The 18,931-nt window shown below is 44.4% G+C and overlaps 2 protein-coding genes and 1 non-coding gene across 6 annotated transcripts in view; 2 read left to right on the top strand and 1 right to left on the bottom strand.

The window, feature by feature from the left end:
* Positions 1-6,927, bottom strand: part of LOC142031918 (exocyst complex component 3-like protein 2) — a 53,804-nt gene extending 46,877 nt beyond the window's left edge. The window contains exon 1 of the mRNA XM_075029777.1: positions 6,340-6,927. The gene's annotated coding sequence lies outside the window, so the exon portion shown is untranslated. The remainder of the gene's footprint in view (positions 1-6,339) is intronic.
* Positions 6,928-7,044: 117 nt separating this feature from the next.
* Positions 7,045-15,029, top strand: EIF5 (eukaryotic translation initiation factor 5). 4 transcript variants are annotated; one of them, XM_075029774.1, is made up of 13 exons: positions 7,045-7,150; positions 7,324-7,516; positions 8,859-9,056; positions 9,607-9,886; positions 10,156-10,237; positions 10,461-10,633; positions 10,964-11,075; positions 11,791-11,930; positions 12,449-12,607; positions 12,800-12,961; positions 13,248-13,412; positions 13,689-13,823; positions 14,630-15,029. In XM_075029774.1, exons 4-13 carry the CDS (start codon positions 9,815-9,817, stop codon positions 14,720-14,722), a joined length of 1,293 nt encoding a protein of 430 aa, XP_074885875.1. In that variant the 5' UTR covers positions 7,045-7,150; positions 7,324-7,516; positions 8,859-9,056; positions 9,607-9,814; the 3' UTR covers positions 14,723-15,029. The 4 variants fall into 4 exon arrangements, with proteins under 4 accessions (XP_074885875.1, XP_074885874.1, XP_074885876.1 ...); XM_075029773.1 differs by lacking the exon at positions 8,859-9,056; XM_075029775.1 differs by lacking the exons at positions 7,045-7,150; positions 8,859-9,056 and having other exon boundaries at positions 7,216-7,516; positions 12,452-12,607.
* LOC142032484 (small nucleolar RNA SNORA28) lies at positions 11,453-11,576 on the top strand. The gene has a single exon (XR_012650846.1). It is a non-coding gene; the product is annotated as a small nucleolar RNA SNORA28 (small nucleolar RNA).
* Positions 15,030-18,931: the final 3,902 nt, after the last annotated feature.

The raw sequence follows: 18,931 nt of genomic DNA, 5'->3' as shown, positions 1-18,931 counted from the left end.
TGTTTCTTAAAGAGTCTTAAAATAACATCCTTCAGCTTCAAGGCAAAATTCAGCCTCCATTATGCATTTGAGCATTCATTGACCCAACTGTGTGTCTTAAGGACTTTAAAAAACTGATTTTTAAAACAGTTCAAGGTGGTAATACCCTTGGAAGAAAGTTCTGCCATCAGTGTGTCTCCTGGGTTGTTCTCAAAAAGAAAAACCTACATTAGGTCAATAAAATCATGCTAGACTTTACAGTCAACAACATGTTTGACCTGCATTCACATTCAAGGGTATTTTTAGACTTGTTTCTTAAATAAGCAAGAGTTACGTGATCATGGTGTGTGTATCTGTGTATGTGTGTGCACCTGCCTGTCTCTTCAGCCTCATCTACCCGTTCCTGAACCCAGTGGATAATTCCAAATACACTGACATTCAGGTACATAAGGCATGGGCAGATGGGTAGAGTGAAACATTATTAGTGCTTCAAGTCAGCTTTTATTAGCCACCACAGTATCCCCATAGGCCAAAACCAGACTTAATTCATTACACCACTCTTGGAAACCATGTGTGTTATCAGCTATTTTAACATTGCTACTAGTCTATGTAATATCCTTAGCATACATAACACTTGGCATGTGCAAACCACAGAACAAAGTTTCTGCCTCTATTTTTTTATTTTAAGTACCACTCCTTTTTTTTTTTCAGTTTGGCAAATAATTTACTTTAGTAATATATTTGAGCTGCAAACACCAGAACATTCAAAGACTTTGGCACTGTGTCGCAGTCGTGTATTACTTGCTTCATTACAAAAGGTAATCCCTGTATTTTTATTAAGAAGCCCACACCAGCTATACTCTAGCTGAAGGCAAAACCTACCAAGAAAGCAGCAAATTCCTACAACTTCAACATTATCCACTATAAAACCTGTGGTGCTCTGCAAAATACCTTCAATGTTGCAAGAGAGGCAACTCTGTAAGGGATATAAAATCAGACTTCAGAGACAAAACTTCTTCTGCTATATGTGTCTCTCTCTGTTTCCAAATGCATGGCTCCGCCTTTCCCGTCAAGCAGCACCTTCAAAGGTTTAGTTCTGGAGAATATGAAGCTTTTCATTTGCCTTTAAAACACACTTCTCCTTTGCTTTCAGCACAAGCATCAGGGATACCTTCTCCTCTACTAGACCTGCCAGCAGAAGAACAAACGTAATCCCTATCTGGGCCTCAGTATTGCCTCCAAACCCCAGTTCTCCCAGCAATGTCCTTGTTATTTTAAAGCAAAGAAACTCCTCCATGCTCAAATGAGCAGAACGTAACAGCAAAACATGCTGTAACTAGCAGTGCAGACCCTTACAAACCAGCTCAGCAGCCACATATTTCTGCCCATGGGAGAAGGGCTTTGAGAGCAGTTAAGATCTCCAAGGTCTCCCCAGACTGGGAGTAAGTTCTGGAGACAGGCTCTCAAAACCAGGGGCTACCACACCTTCCTCTTCGGAGAATTGGAAAGCCAATAGGTAACTCTAAGCACTCACTACTTTTTTTTACTGGAGCTAACATCTGCTGGGAAATCAATACTGATAATCACAGCACTGGTTGCCAGACCATCAGAGGCCAAAGAAAAAGGATGAGACAGGAGGTATATGTGGAGGTGTTGGCAAAGCACGTTAACAGCTGCAGAGGACCTGAGCAATTTCTTTAATGAAATGGAAATGAAAGCATAAATCACTATAACGATACTGGAAGAGAGATTTAACTTAACAAACAAGCAGACAGATTTTGATGTCTGAAGCCTGGCTATGATAAGTAGCAGGGAAATGTAAATGCAGCGGTTGCTAATGGGCATAATGAACAGGCAGGCAGCTTTGACAGCGTGTTCTCAGCTGGAAGCTATATTCCCCAGGGACTCCTTATCTTCCACATCCACTTCTTTCAGCAACCATATAAATGTAGCAGGCAGATTTGCCAACCACAAGCATGCAACTGCTGGATAATGCTAGTGGTTGCCAATTAGGCCCGTGGCCAAAGCTGCTACCTGGACAAACTAAGGAAACCTGGCTTCTCCGATTCCTATCACAAACATTTCCACCTACTGCTGAGACACACAGAGAAAAGACAGCTCTCCAAGCCCAGGGCATCCCTCTTTCACAGACCTCCAAAGTCTGCTGTGCTGAATTCACCTCCTGATTGAACTTCCACCCCATTTGCACTCTTCATTCATTTCTGTGAGTTTGCCTTTTTTTATTTGCCTCTTTAAACACAGACAGCCTGGGTTTATTTGCTCAAAAGGACATTTTATTTTGTCTTTTCATCCAAACAACTACTGTCTGTAAAATTCCCAACAGACTCCTCCCACAGACAAAGAACCAGCCAAGTGCAATGCCAAAGGTAAAGGTACACTATTGAAAAATCACCAACACAAGAAAAAACATGCAAAGCAAATCAACATGTTCCGCAATGAAAATCCATGTTATCCTAGCAAACACAGTGAGACCACTCAAATGGCCACTGGGTACCTGCAGCCTGATAGCCTAAACACCCACTTTTCTACCGCATTGCTGAAGATATGTACTGCTTAAAATTCAGCGATGCACGTGACAGCCTTTAGCCCTTCTCTCAGCCCACATGGATGGGTATTACTCAGCTGTTCATGAAGCCTGCTAGTTCTTCCAGATGTTCGAGTTGGTCTAAGAAAAGATACATTACTACTATTATTTTGGAAAGGGTGTTACAGCAAACATACATCCAGATGGAGCCAGGATACTCTCTGCCCACCTTAGCCTTATTCATGGAAGCCAAAGTGACAACAGCCCCATTAGACCTGATGATGCTCTGGGAAGACAGCCCCTACTCTGTTTAATGCAACATGGTGAATGTACTTGGTGTTGGATATAGTGTTGGTACAGGCGGGCAGTGACCCATCTCAGCAGATGACCCAGTGTGTGGGTCTCATACTGAGCAGCACTAACTGGAGAGTCAGGCCCAGCATCCCCTTAGCACTGCTCCCCTACCCAGCCAGCCTGTATTCATCCTCTGCATTGCATCCTGATAGGAAATCCTGGGACATAGAAAAGGCATCATTTTCCCTTAGCATTTGCGGCTATCAAACACTAGTTTATATTCTGCAGAGAAAGCCGGTTTTTTTCTGCTTGCAGAGGCGCCTCCCTTACACAGGCAGACACACACTGGAAGAGAAAGAGGGAGAGCAGGAGGGAGCCGCACTGTGTCTATTGAGACGATAACAACAGATTTGGGGCAGAACCTGCCTCATGCTGTCAGCTAGCACTGGGCCCTTTCAGTGCACTCGGACCCAAACACTAGCTGGGAGATTTTAGCATTTTTGCATAGTAATAGAAGCAAGAAAATTAACTACCATAAATAATGGCTGTGTGTGTATCTAACATCATACACATGCTCTCCTTTTTTTCTCCAATTCCTGAACTAATAAAAATAGCTAACAAGAATGACAGTGTTACAGCACACAGAAAGGAAGGCATTTCACAAAGTGAGTCTCAAGATGAACAGGAAGCTGCTGGTCAGCAATGTGGAGCTCCTGAACAGTAGAGCCAGAATTAACCTCTGCCCTTGCTACTGATCAGTGTCTAGTATCAGTCCCGATGGATTTTGGACTCATGCTTCCCCAAAGGTTGAAACCTGGTGTGTAAATAATTAAACTTTCTCTACACATTGCCAAAATATGAAAAACAAAAGCTATTGCTATTCACGGTTCAGTGTAACTGTACATGATCTTGGCCCTCCTTCCATCTTCCGAAATTACTGAAATTACAGCCAAAGCCATGAGGACGGCACAACGAGAAATCACTTACTCAGCTAAGTTGATACTGGACAAAATAACAGCTCTGAGCCAGCCACTGGGAGATAACACGTACAGCTTGCAGCACAGAAAAAAACATTCTTCAAGGCCAAGGTTACCAAGTGGCTATTGAAATAGGGTTATGTTTATAGCCAACCACATCACCAATAGACAACAAACCTGCTGAAGAATAAACAGCAGACAGGACACAAAGTTGATTATCAGAGAATATAAACACACATGATTACAACGCCCATTTTTGAAGATTTATATTTTAAATACAGACCTATATTAAGATTTTCAATAGAATTTTGATTTTGCTGCATTATCACAGGCATTGACTCTTTGTTATTTTTAATAAAAACTGACTAAGGCAACATAGAACAAACTTGAATTGTTCAAGGCTGAACTGAATGACAATAAAGCATTCCTGTGATAAGGAAATGCACCCTAAGGTCCACTGTGGAAAACTTCCTATTCTCAGGCATGAAACCACTTCCAAAACCTGACTTACTAATGCCATTTAAAATGTCTTAACTACAAAAGTATATATAAAACCTGCTTAGTTTCTACCAGTGAAATGCAAAGCACACAAGTGGTCTGTATTTTGAAGGTCACACAAGCAATGTGAACTACGAACTTCAGGATTCATGAAAATATGACATTTTAAAGTGGGAGGAAAGTATTTTTCTATCTTGTCCAAGCCACAAAATACTAAAATGAACAAACTATAAATATTAAGATTCAGTAAAAAATATTTGGGATCCAACATTTAATATTAATGAATTGTTCTGGTGAGAGAAAAATCAATAACTAGGCACCGGGAAGACAATAATCCACAATTTTAGTCTGTTTTGTATAATCCAGGAGATTATCATATGACTTCATCTGGATGGGACCTGCTTTTTGCAGAAGGAACACTATCTTAAAAGGTAACTTAACTCTTTAACTTAATGATGTCAATTTATAGACTGTAAAATAAAAAAAGAAATCCTTCTTTATGCTACTAATCATAACTGTTATTCATTATGTCATTATTCAATATGTCAAATAGCACCAAATCCAGGGTCTCATTTCCCTTTTGCTGCTCAATAAAGTGCTGTTGGCAGAAGTCTGCTTTAACACTCGTAATTTATTAACCTCATAGGTGTTGTAGCATGGAACTAAAGCCATAGACAGGAGGCACTTAGCAAGTTATACATGCTGCAATTTTCACAGCAAAGGAGTTCCTGCTGTGCTTTTCTTGCCTCCCACATTTTTATGATTTTTTTCCCTTCATGGTAACTGCCAAGCCTCACATATTTTGGAGATACTTCCTTATTTTGCCCAAACCCTCTTTCTCATGTTTTAAAAAGCGTTGCTGTGTATTTACCAAGGAGACATTTAACATATCCTGAAGAATTTTTAACTTTTTCAAATGCAGATAGTGAAGTCCAAGATAGACTCACATGTTGTTTTATAGGATTGTGTCCTGGCTACAAGGACTTGCTATTCCACAGGCTGAAAAGAGATGTATAACTAGGGCAGCAGCCATCATGTAGGAGGATCTTGTTAGAAAGCACTGAGATGTGCGTATTTATCTCTGGTTGCTCCAGCTGAGGGAACAAGATTTTTATTATTGTGTGTCACTGGAACTGTTCATAATGATAGCCCAGCTTTTATGATTTCCAAGAAAACCTCATTTATCAGTCACCTTCATATTTGAATGCAGTTCTTTTGCGTATCACACCAAAAATGTTCAAGATGTACTTGAATGTTCAAAAGGAGTGGTGTTTCCTTTAATGGTTGGGCTTGATGCTCTTAAAGGTCCTTTCCAACCTAAATGATTCTGTATCAACATGTTATCAAAGTCAGCCGAGAAACCTATGTTTCAAAACTAACTTCAGGCAGAAAGAGATTTAGAGTATATGACATTGTTTAATGTCACTACTAGTTTTATCTTCATTTCCTCTCTTTTCCCCTATACACCCACATAGCCATTGAGCCTTCCAACATTATTCAGTAAGACACAAGTGACAGGAACTGAGGAGTATTGTTCTGCTGGGGAGTATTCATAGGGTGAGAGAGTTGTTTCATCACTCAATTGATAAAAGTCAAAAAAAGTTCTTTGCCACTTGAACATTATTCACATCCTAAAATGTCCAAAACAGTAATTCACTGTGATGCTCGAAAAGTGAATATGGAAGATGGGAAAGAATAAAGCACAGGGAAGAAAGCACCTAAGTTTTCTGCTTTTTAAGTGAATGTAAATGCAAATGTGTATTTCATCCAGGGTCCCAATTCAGCTAAGGAGAGCTGGCAACATTTTACATAGAGTATATAGACATGGTGATCGTACCATCCTTTATAAGGTAGCCCAAGCACCCACAGCTGCCCAAAGCTGAATCTTTGTGACACTTTAATAGGCTCCTTCCTGCACCCTGAAAGCAAGCCGTACAGGAAAAACACAACTTATTCAGCAACTTAATTGCTTTAAATTATTTGTAATATAGCTGCTGTGATGTCAAGCATTCAGTCATTGCCGGTCTATTACAAGTCGCAACCCACCCAGACTTTCGTTCCTACTGCATTGCAGGCTTCCCTTCCATCAGAAGCGCGGCCCCACACGCCTCTCCCAGCCCCGGCCGGGCGTGGGCTGGCTGCCACGGCGAGCGGGAGCGCGGCGGGGCGAGGGGCACCGCCGGCCTCCCCCGGGCCCGCTCCGCGCCACCTGCCTGCCTGTGGAAAGCGAGGGCGGGGAGCGCGACTCGGGCCCCTTCCCGAAGCGACCGGCGCCCGCGGCCTACGCGGGCCCGGCCCCAAACGCGAGGGGCCCTGCTAGGCCGCGGGGGCTGGGCCGGGCCGTGCCGCTCGCCTCCCGGGAGGGCTGGCAGCCCTGAGGGGAAACCGAGGGGCCCCTCCCTGCCGCGGGGCGCGAAACGGCGCTGACCGCGGCGGGTGGGCACGGGAGAGGTCTCTCCGCACAGCCCAGCAGGAAGGAAGGGGAGGCCGGGGGAAGCACGAAGCCCCGGGCCCCGCCGCCGCCCTCCCCGGGCCCTGCCGCACTGACTCAGCCGTCGCCAGCTCCCGCACCTCCCCCCGCCGCCTCCCGCGCCCTCTCGCGAGACTCGGTGGATGTAGACGCGATGTCCTTTGGGGCACCGGCGGGGGGAGGGCAGAGGGGGAGGGAGGCGAAGCCAGGGGTGCCTTGATTGATAGCGGTCGCCGCCAGTGGGTGAGGGGGACGGCGAGGCCTCAGCCAATAGCTTCGTCCCAAGGCGAGCGGCGAGCCAATGGCGGGGCTGGGGGGGCGGGGCACGCCGCTGGCTGATTGATCCCAGCTTTGGCGTTGTTCAGTTAGAGCGAGAACATTCTAGAGGTGAGTACGGGGCAGCCATTGCCGGGGTCCCATCAGCCGCCCCCTTCTGCCTGAGCTGCGCGCCAGCCGCCGCCTCTCCCTCCCCCCTTCCCTTTTTTCCCCCCTCCTCCTCCTCCTCCCTCTCCTCACAGGTGTCGCCACTAACGATGCCCCTGATTGTGTCTTGCCCGCAGATTGTCCGGCACTGCTGTCCCTGCTGATACCGCCCGCCCCAGGACGCCGGGACCCGGAGGCTGCGGCGTCCGCCTCCGCCTCCCTCTCCGTCCGGATATAAGCGCCCCCACGGCCCTGTTCTCCTCGCACACTCGGCTTCGTCGCAGCCCGGGGCGAGCAGCGTTGGGTTTATGTCTTTATTGGACGAAAACGGTGAGTATTGGCAGTGGGCTAGGGCGGATGGGGACAGCCGGGATTGAGAGGAGGTTTTGGGTCCTGGGAAGGTGGGGGGAGCGGGCGGGCGCCTCAGGCTGGGCTGGAGCGTCGGGTCGTCGGTAAACGGTGGGTAGTGGGAGAGGTTTTGTGTATCGAAGTGTCCGGGACCTTGATGGGAGAGGGAGGAGAAAACGACGAGAAAACCCCTAAAAGCCCCAGAGTTTCAGTTATACCCGTTTGCTGATTTTGGGGTGGGGTTTTTTGTCTTTTTTTTTTTGTTTTTTTCATTTTTTTTCTTACAATTCCCCACTACCGCCATGCGATGAGACAAGATGGCGGCGGCTGGGGCCGCGCCTCCCCGTGCTGTGGGTGGGCGGGGAGGGGGCGCGGGGAGCTGTGGCGCAGTTACAAACCCGGGGAGGGGGGGGACGCCTGCTGTGGAAGGGTTAGCCCCGGGGCGCGGGGGGAGACGGGGGACAAGGAGCGGGGGGCCAGCCGCGGAGCGTCCCCCTCTCGCGGTTGGAGAGCGCACGCCTGGCTGGAGGTGATTCCCCCGCCATGTCTTCCAGGGCTGACTCAGTGCTTAATTGCTGCATTTATGACTCATCATAGGCTGAGTGGGGCGGGGAAACGGTGCTTTGAAGCAGGGAGTCTATCTGCCTTCCCGCTCTTTCCTCTGTGCATAGCAGACGGGGGGGGGGGCGGGGGGGGGTGGTGCTTGGGATGAGGTGTCCTAGGGGCCAGGAGAGGGAGCTTTAGTCTACAGCAGACAAAAGCTGTAATCTGGAAGGAGGGGAAACGGCATGTTCTGCCTGAGAGCTCATGCTCAGTCACCGAGATACCTGCTTCCTCAGTGCTTCTGCAGGCACGTGGCCAGGTCACGTGGTGGCTTTTTTTAGATACCTTGGGGAAGGAAGGCTCGAGCTTGAAACAGGGTCCGTGGTGCACTTTTTGCTGAGGAAGGGCACAACTGCATCTGGGCTAATGTAGAACGCAAGGCACATACAAATCTGCTCGCTTTTAGTGTGAAGAAATTGTGAGCCTGACTGGAGGGACTCGGACCACGTGGAACCAATAGACGTGCTCTTATGCATAAATACCAGGAAGGCTATTTTAATGTGTCAACGCTTCTGTCATTAATTATAACAACATGATGACGTGTCAGAATAGCCATACTCTAGTCAGGGTTGCCTGTGTAGTCAACCAGTTGTGGCTTAAGTACTCTTAGAGCTGATTATAGAGACACATGTTAATTTAAATATGTAAATACTGCTTAAGGCAACTTTAATAATAGGATTCATCCTCCTTCCCCTTCCTTCCCCTCCCCCCTTCCCCTAAGAAAAAAATCAACTGGAAAAGCTGCTGCACTGCTCTGTACCTCTGCATTGCTAGGCTTTCTACAGTGAAGCAACTTATGTCAGACTTTATCAGGCTTATTGTTAAGTCAAAACTCAACAGAAGCTGCTATGAGAATCCATAAGTGAGAGGGAGAATTACCTAATTTTCAACTCTTTTCCACTCCGATCCAAAAAAACTGGTAAGCCATGTAAAAATTATGTTGGGCTACAGATTGGTGCTGCTTCATCTTACTGATATTTCTCAACATTCTGACAGACTTCCGTTTATGTGATGGGTTCATGCTATGATGTGGAATTTGAAACTGTTTTCCAGATCTTTCTCCTGCTTCCTGCAGCCTGAAATGTATCACATGACCCTCTTGGTGCAAGACCCATTGGTCTCCGTAATAAATCAAGCAGTGTTCCTTTCCCTTCCTTATTAATTGCAGCACTCTTCAGGAGTTAATTGTACAGAAAATAGCTTTAAGCTGTTCAATGCTTTGGGTAGTAAGAAAAAAGAGGGTGGAAAGCTCTGTGGTGTAGTTGAGGAAAAGTTCCTTAGCAGTATACAATTCAAGGCTGTTGGTTTCAGTTCCACAAGTTGAAGAAAGCCATATAGCATAAAGAATGTTTGGAGGTTTTTTCTTCTTTTCACCCTATGATGTAGTCCCTTATATAGCTCTGTAGCAAAACCTGATTGGCGCACATTAAGATAAACTTCCTTTCTTTTCTGTTTATTAACACTTGCAGAGCTGTTGCGCAGCCACTGGTACCTGTATTGGGGAAACATAGCATACAAGCAAGAACCTTACAGCCTCAGTGGCGAAAATTTTTTCATGTCAGAGACCGAGAACTCTTGCAGTCGTTTATGTCATCCCGTCTTCTCCAGACAGAAGATACCAAAAAACTGCAATCAAAGATCTCTTCATCTTATTGATAAAGCTACTAATAAGGCAAAATGTCTGTCAACGTCAACCGCAGTGTTTCAGATCAGTTCTATCGCTACAAAATGCCCCGTCTGATTGCCAAGGTAACTTGCCAACCATCAGTGCTAAGTAGGTAGTGTTTCACACCACTAGCTCTCTTGATAGAGGAGGAAGAGAGGTGTGAGGTAATGATAATGTTTAGCCAGTCAGAGGGCAAGGAGGATGTTTGCTCCTTTCTGTCTGGACTAAGTGCACATTGGCTCTTCTAAGAAGACACACTGTAAAGCAGAACTTAGATGTAGTGAAATGGGGAAAATGCACACTGAGTTTGGCTGTTGCAGTCACTTGATCTTAAAACTTTTTTTTCTTTTAGGTGGAGGGCAAAGGAAATGGAATAAAGACAGTTATAGTCAACATGGTTGACGTTGCAAAGGCGCTTAATCGGCCTCCAACGTGTAAGTAGTCGAGTGACACAGCACTTTTTTTTTTTTTGTGCTTTTGTGTTCAAAGTGGTAGTGTTACGTAGCTAATAAGCATTAACACTTTTCAAGGTTTGTAAGAAAGAAATGTGACTATCTCAGGATGAAATAGTGAACAGAAAGAAGCAATGGCATATTTAATTGCTGTTAAAAATCACAAGATATGAGAGCAGTGGTGATTATTATACTTTCTTTACAGATCCTACCAAATTTTTTGGTTGTGAGCTGGGAGCACAGACCCAGTTTGATGTTAAGAATGACCGTTACATTGTCAATGGATCTCATGAGGCGAATAAGCTGCAAGACATGTTGGATGGATTCATTAAAAAATTTGTTCTCTGTCCTGAGTGTGAGAATCCTGAAACTGATCTGGTGAGTGCACTCAGTCTGTTAGGGGTAGCGCTATGGAAACACTTCGTTAGATGTTTATGGAGGTGGTGTGAATTTAATAGCTGACTCGAATATCTATGAAGAAAAAATCCAGTGCACACACACACCCTCTTTGGGCAAAGCTTTACATTTTAACAGTTAAGAATTGTAAGCTAAATTGCTACTTATAGACTTGCTGTGGTGGGGGTGATATAAAGTATTTAAACCTCTGGCTTAAGCCTGTGGGGATGATAATGTAAAGATCAGGTTTAGACTTTAATACTTAATTGTTCTGTAAGTGGTATGCTAACTGGAGGTTGTTCTGTTTTACAGCATGTCAATCCTAAGAAACAAACTATAGGTAACTCTTGCAAAGCCTGTGGCTATCGAGGCATGCTTGACACAAACCATAAGCTCTGCACGTTTATTCTCAAAAACCCACCTGGTAAGTGTGTTTCCTTATCTAGTGAGTAAAGGGAGCTTCTTCAGTGTGAGTGAGGTTAATGGAAGCAGAAAAACAAATAGCTCACATATAATTAAAGTGTAAAAAGACTCCAGCACACTCACAGAGTATGTTTGTGGGTCAGGATGAAGCAGCTGTATTCATACTTTCAATATGAGCAGTCTCTTCCCTTGTTATCCTGTATTCTTCCCAAGTAGAAGTATTTGAAGAGTTGGATTTGCCTGTGCAGGACAAGACTCAAGAGGGGAGCTAGTCAGCCAGGAGCTCATTGCAGTTTTGCCTTCAAGTCAGTGGGAAGTAGAAGGGTAGGAAGTAAAAGCAATATAGTAAATGCTAACTGTAATGTACTTGGTCTGTGCAAGCAACACTCTGTAGTAAGCATCTAGTTGCCTGCTGCAATTTAAGCTTGCTAGAATAGAAAAGTCTAACCTATTCCAGGGGTCTCTGCGTTGTGAGGTCACCTGTTATATAGACTTGGACAACCTTATGTCTTGATGAGAAATGAGACTTTCACCAGAACCAGGGGTTTGCCCAGCAGATGTATATCTGCCCTGAGTGTATCTGGGGATGGGTACTATACATAACTTGCTACTAATAAAAGCATCCCAACTCACTTGGGGATTTGGCAGAGGTGAGGTGGTGCAGGGGCTTCAGCTTTCACTAGTTCATGGAATAAAACATTAAAATTGACTTGCAGAAAGTGGTGACACTGGTACAGGAAAGAAAGAAAAGGAGAAGAAGAACAGAAAAGGCAAAGACAAAGAGAATGGTTCTGTGTCCAGCAATGAGACACTTCCACCCCCACCACCAGAGGAGATTACACCTCCACAGGTTGTGGTAAGTAGAAGGGAAAGCAGGGAGATGGGCGTGTGTGGTGTCTTGCTCTAATTTAAATCACTGGTATTCCCTGCTAGTCAGCATTGCACCAAAAGTTCTTATTGTATCCAGAACTTCATTGCTGGAATAGAAGTATCCCTGGGTCTCCTTTATAGCAGCTTTATCAACTCTTCAGTGGCAGTGGTTTGTGTTCCTTACTAAGTGAAAGCTGCATACCCTTTACGATCCAGGTCCCTGAAAAGGAGTATCTCATGAGCGTATTAGATAGGAGTGGTAAAACTGCTCTTCAAGTCACCCTGCAGATGGCTACAAACTCGTGTCTAGCTTACGTTACTTCTTCCCTACATCTACCCTTTCTCCATCATCTTTGACTCCTAAATAATAGTATAACCCTGTCTTGAGGGGAAGATCAAAATTGCCTGTTTAAAAACGCTCTCAAAACTGTATTTGGAAAAGACACCTATTGCTAAGCTTGTAGTAACATTGTGTGAACCTGTTGCTTTGGTTTTGTTTTTGAGGAGGAGGAGGATGATGATGATTGGGGTGAAGACACAACAGAAGAAGCCCAGAGGCGTAGAATGGATGAAATTAGTGACCACGCGAAGAACCTCACACTTAGTGAAGACCTGGAAAGAACAGTGGAGGAGAGAGTCAACATACTATTTGACTTTGTGAAGGTGAATATTCTCTGGTGGTTTGCTTGGTAGTCTGCTGCAGTTGTACAAGATGTTGGTAAGGAGACTAAGCGCAAGCTGCTTAAGCTTCTACCAAAGCAGTTCCACCGGTGGTGGGGAAGGAAGTGGTGCAATAGAGTATTGATGCAGACCTTGGAAGCTCTAAAACGTTTCTACCTGTTACTGTCTTTGTAGAAAAAGAAGGAAGAAGGTGTCATTGATACTTCTGACAAAGACATTGTAGCAGAAGCAGAGAGACTGGATGTAAAGGCTATGGGCCCACTAGTTCTCACTGAAGTCCTTTTTGACGAAAAGATTCGTGAACAGATAAGGAAATACAGGCGTCACTTCCTTCGTGTAAGCAGCCTCTTCTTTTGCATCCAATGTAACAACTGTTGGGTTGGCTTTTTGTAACAACTGCTTTTGACTCAGTTCTGGATTGCTTGGTACTTTGGGGAAGAAGGCTTTTTGTAGTTTGTTTTGGTTTTTCAAATGCCTCCTTAACTAGGGAGAACTGCTGGGAGCGATAGTATGAGCTGTTGTAAATTTTCTTATCTCATTTTGTTGAGAAGAGAAGCAGCAGTCCTTTCTGGAGAGGGAAAAAAAGGCTAACTTAATTGTGTTTGCTTTTATCATGATTTAGTTCTGCCACAACAATAAGAAAGCTCAGCGGTACCTTCTCCATGGCTTTGAGTGTGTGGTAGCCATGCATCAGTCTCAGCTTATTTCTAAGATACCACATATTTTGAAGGAAATGTATGATGCAGATCTTCTGGAAGAAGAAGTCATCCTTGGCTGGGCAGAAAAGGTAAGGGGTAGTATTTCATGTACTATACAAGCTAAGTACCTGAATGTAGTATACTGTGTCTGGTTTCTCCCTTCTGGTGTAGCTTCTCATGCAGATGTCTTTGAACAACTAATCTGAGAAGTTAACTGTCTGGGAGAAACCTCCCTTTCAAAAATGGGCTGTTCAAGGCAGTGGGGTGAGGTGAGAGTTTGAAGTTAGGCTTTTGCTGTGTTTGGGTATGATCTAATGTAAACTGCTTCAGTGTTCAAGCAAAGTCTGGTTACTTCTGTCTTTCAGGCCTCAAAGAAGTATGTTTCAAAGGAGCTTGCCAAAGAAATCCGTGTCAAAGCAGAACCATTTATTAAATGGCTAAAGGAAGCTGAAGAAGAATCTTCCGGTAATGAAGAAGAGGATGAAGATGAAAACATAGAGGTAGGAAAGGCTCAGTTACTGTAAACAACTCCAAGGTTGCACTGTTCCTGCATGCTTAAGTCTGTGTTTTGGTGCACTATAGAATAGCTTAGCTTACTTCATGTGTTACTGTGCATGTTGGGAGGTGGAGGGACACCTCATGTCTAATGCTGTGTCAGAGTGTTTTTGCTACACATCTGCCTAAGATCCTTTTTGTAATGGTACAGGTGTATCTTCATAGCCAAAGACTGTCATTGTGGAATAGCACGAACAGTCTCTTGCACAGTAGAGTAGTTCATGTAGTGGAAGATTGACAGGAGGTATTGTGTGTAAAGCCTCATCTTCTAGAAGAGTTAGTGGGTGTATGTTAGAAAAGCTGATTAAAGAACAAATGACTGTTTTCCTCATGGTGTAGGCCTAGGTAAAATCCTTTAGCTATGCTCCAGCTGACTGTGGCTGGGATTTTTTTTTTTTTGCATGTGGGCTTTTTGTTTGTTTATTCTCATCCCAGTAGTACCTACTCTTGTTTCCTGGGTATGAGATCCTGCTTCCTACAGATACACATGCATGCTTCTGCCTTCTGAAGACAGATGTTACGGCATAGTTGTAGTGTCGGCATGCCTGAACTCAGGTTTCCTATGCAGCATTAATTCTTGTGGGGGAAGATGGTGTGCAGTGCATTTCAGAACAGAGCAGTGTGTTAAGCAGGTCATGGCAATAGACAGGAGGGCTGTTGAGCAGGCGGGTGTGTTGCAGCTTCTGGTGTTAAAATTACTCTAGTGCTTAATGACAGTAGGTGCTGTAGTAAAAGTGTCTTGTTTCCACAGGTGGTGTACTCTACAACTGCCAGTGTACCTAAAGTTGAAACTGTGAAGCCTGCAAACAATAAAGATGATGATATTGATATTGATGCCATTTAAAGTGATGCAACATAGCTTCCAGCATAATAATGCAAACTTCTCTGCATTTTCTGCCAGAAGTGTGACTTGTATGTGCACAAGCTGAAATGGCTTAACATCCTGCTACTCTTTGTACTCTAAAATGTATCTTTTTACTGTGACTGGTCTTGTGTAACTAAGCCTAATACCAAGGAGTCAGCACGTTGGTGAACTGATCTAGTTTGCAACTGGCATGTTCTATTTTGTTTTTCTAACTTGTGTTGGACACATACTTGGAGCACATTTATACAGTTGTGGAAATAAAGGATTTGGTTTTGGTCCATCTTCATTTGTGACTTTGAACTCCCTTATTTCTTTTCCAAGTAAGTATTTACATAACTTGGTGAAACATGCAAAGTTGAAGACAAAATGACAAAAGCTGATGTGCAAAGTTTGAGACAAAATGACAAAAATGTCTCCACTGAGGCAAAAAAATAACCTTAGCTTAGAGGCTGTTGCAACAGTGGAGACTTGAAACCCTGGGCAAGAAGCAGGTGTTCGGTAATCTGCAGTGTGCAGATGCCAGCTTCTTAAAACAGAAGGCACCTGGATTGTGATCTGTGCAGGCTTTTTTTAACAAAAACTTCCACAGGTATTCATTACAGAAGTTGGGGGTTTTTTTCTGATGTTTTCAACAGGTCCATTAAGTACAGGTTTCAGGGCTCTGACTAGAGCTGAGGGGACCAGTACCTCTGCAGTTAACATGCATTGCCGCTGAACAGCTGGCTGTGGCTTTACGCACTGCTGTGTGGTGTCATCATAGCACAGGAGACTGGCATCCTGCTCCAGTCTGATTTGCGGGGTGGAGGGAGGTGGAGGGCATGATCTGTTACCTTGAGCACAGGACCCCCTGATGCTGACCTGCATAGCTGTGGAAGTGAGTTCTGTAGATCCCAAATGCCAGTGTAGAGGTGCCAGATTCCTTCAGAAACAAAGAGGAACTTGGTCTATCTAAATCAGGAAATGTGTGACATGGTGAGTGATGGGTTTTGGTGTAGGTGTGTGGGTCAGTGCAGGGGCTTTGGGGAGAGTTTTTTTTGTTGCCCTTCACAGCCTTCCACTCTGGAAAACTAAGAGTGGCAAGAGAGCGATAATGTTTTCTTTAATTGTTGTGAGATTCAGTATTACAAGTTTTGAGAGATCAAGGCGCCAGTGCAGTGAGCTGCTTTTTCTAGTCAAACTTTTCAGCAGAATTTGCAGTTGGATGAAGGGGAAGATTATGTTTGCTGGGTGCAATAGTGGTGACTTGAGCTGTGCGTTTTCCTCTCCAAAACTGGGGTATAGGTCTGTGAACTTGTGTTTGCAGGTGGCCCTGGCAGCAAATTATCACTTGGCACTAGCAGATGTGACAAACAGCATTAGAAAGATGGGGTGAAGCCAGGAAGCATTTGAAAGTGTTTAGGCAGGTGTTTATTGTAGTAGTACAAAAACATGATTTTCAATTGAAATACAGGTTTATTCCTGGCTTCTTTTTCTCTAAAAGAAAATGCCATTATAGGCATTTGCCTGCCAGGCTGCAAGGTTGAGATCCTCTGAAAAAATCCCAGCTGAATACAGTGTCACTATTGCAGAGCTGATGATTTTTGCCTGCTATTCCTGTAGAAAACTGTAATGGGTGGGGTTTTGTTGTGTGGATAGAATTAAGAGACTAGAACCTCTGGAACTTTTTAAAGTGAAAGGGTACAAGTTCAGGGCTGGTGACAAGCTTGAGAGGGAAGGGTTAAAAACACTGTCTAGTTGGAGGCAAGGTTTCAGCCCTGGCTTTCTTGCATACTTGTATCAACAGGTTGGGCATGACCAATACCCGGATAATGAAATCATTCACCAGTATCTCCCAGTCACCTTGGTGATGTGGTTGTAGGACTTCACAAGTTGTACCTCCCTGGTAGTCACTTACCTGTTGCAGTGGGAGGTGGGTGCTTGTATTGTGGGTAGGAGTCTGATCTGGCTTTGCCTTTCTGAGCAGAATTCCTGCTTGTGCAGGGAATGAGAAGCCTTGCTCTTTCCCAGGAGTGTGTCACAGCTGCAATGTTGAGAAATGCTGTGGCCCCTTAACTAAGTGTACAAGAGAGCTCTCTGCAGCATGGGCAGGCACCACTTTCCGATTCTCTGAGGCTGATTCTTAGCTAGTGTAGGTCAGTAGCGTTCACCAAAATAATCAGTTGCTCCATGCTGATCATCTGCAGCTGCAGCTTTGTAGATCTGGGTTGATACCAATACCATCTCTAGGATGTGACCGGAAGGTTTCTGTGTGAGGTATGTGTTGCATGGTGTTGGCTGCTACCAGCTGTGACAAGGTGAAGTTTGATTCAGGGTGTAGTTAAGTTTCATTTTAGAGCCCACTTAATTGTAATTGCAGGCTGCCACCAAAGGATGATATTTTTTTTCCACCCCAAGACCTAGTGACTAGCAAGACAGACCTATTCTTTCCAGTAGGGAAACTAGAAAATAAATCCACCCAAACAATTTTCCATAGGGTTAGTGAACTGATGATGTTATAGCAAAGCTGTGTGATGGTAGATATGGGGTAAACATGGTGGGAGTGTGCAGAGAGTGAAAGTGTTCTTGTATGTAGTAGCCCACAGGTGGATCAGATTAAGTGTGTTATAAAGTGGTACCCTAATATTCAGATATGGAGGAGGCTTCTAGAAGCCCTGAGGCCACCACTAACTATGAAATTCCTGGCACTGAGTTCCACTTCTCACCCTATTTTCACACACATTGCTGTTTCCATCTCGGATTGTTAACTGAGGATTCCACCAGCTACTAATAAAAATGAGTGTTCATTTTGTGAGTATTTCTTTAGGGAAGGAAAATGTCTGACTTAGAAGTTTCCTGAGTCTTTGAATTTATTGCTGCTGCTATCTGATTAAAAGTAACAAGTACATCTTCAAAAGGCAACTTGGTGTTTAGATACCATCTGCTCAAAGCTTCAAAGAGACTCCTGGCACCTGGAAAGGAAACAGTAAGTGTTGGGCGATTGCCCTCACTTGCTTCATACCGTACAGTCTCTCTGTTTAAAACCCTCAGCATGAATGCTGTGATTTGGCAGGTGGAAGGTCTAGCAGCAGGTCCGTTAGCCTTGGTTTTACAAACCTTGATCTTCTCCCAGGGGCCTGCGATCAGGAGCTTTACTGCAGCTCAGCAGCCTTCATCAGTGGCTTCTCTTCATCCAGCACAATGGGGAGCTTCTCAGCTGACGGCTTTGCTTGGGGCAGAATCACGAGCAGATGAAAGGAGCTCAGCAGCTTCAGCTGAGGTTTGAAATCCTGATTGTTGTTGTGCGTACAAGAAGTAAAATTGCCTGGTTTTACTTTTATCAATGAGAGCCTAAAAATCGTCATTAGAGGGCAGGGCCTCACTCAGCTGGATATGGTAGACATGTATTATATAAAAGGACATTCTTTGCTCCTGAGAGCGTACAGCTTGGACTTGTAGCAAGGCAATGACTAAAGATAAGAGTGATTTGAAGTGATTGCAGTAGGCATAGTAATGTGCTGAATGCTTTTTACTTCCCCTTGCTGTGGTAGCGGCCACCCCAGCTGGTGTAACCGCAATGTGATGCTCCCAAAGAGGTCAGCTTTTTAAACAGGGCGCAGTTTGCTCTGTGGGGTCACTTGTGTGACGCATTGCCACGAGGCTATTGTTCCTCCCCACTAAGATCTTCCTTGTTCTTTAGGTTGAGATGCTTGCTGAAAGATCCCAATCTCCACACAAGTCAAACAGCTGGATTGATTTGTTGCTGGCCAGATGTACCATAGAGTTAAAAGAGTTGATTTATAACTCTAATAAGTAATGTTTCCTATGTGGGTGTATTCTACTTGCGCAAGTTCTGAACTTTGATGTTTGAAAAGAAGAGGTATCACTGGAAAGTAGTTAATGTAGCGATCCGTAACAATGCTGTCCTTTCATTTGAGGGCTGCTACAGGGTAGTAATAAGATCACAGCAATCCTGGGTTCCCAGTGAAACCAGTGAACGGAAGTGGCAAGGAGAGATGGAACAAAAGTAGCTGACCCACCAATTAATTAGTCTTCCAAACTGTGGCAGCTATTTTCTTCTCAAACTAATTACTCTGAAAGAGCCTCAGAGGGCTGTTGACTCCTTGGCATTCAGTAACACCACTGAACTGTGAAGATGTGGAACAGAAAACCCCAAAGCAAAGACAATAAAAAGCAGCTTGAAAACAATGT

Source organism: Buteo buteo, chromosome 6, assembly GCF_964188355.1.
Source record: "Buteo buteo chromosome 6, bButBut1.hap1.1, whole genome shotgun sequence".
NCBI lineage: Eukaryota > Metazoa > Chordata > Aves > Accipitriformes > Accipitridae > Buteo > Buteo buteo.
The sequence above is the reverse complement of the archived record's forward strand: the minus strand, read 5'-3'. Positions and strand labels throughout refer to the sequence as shown.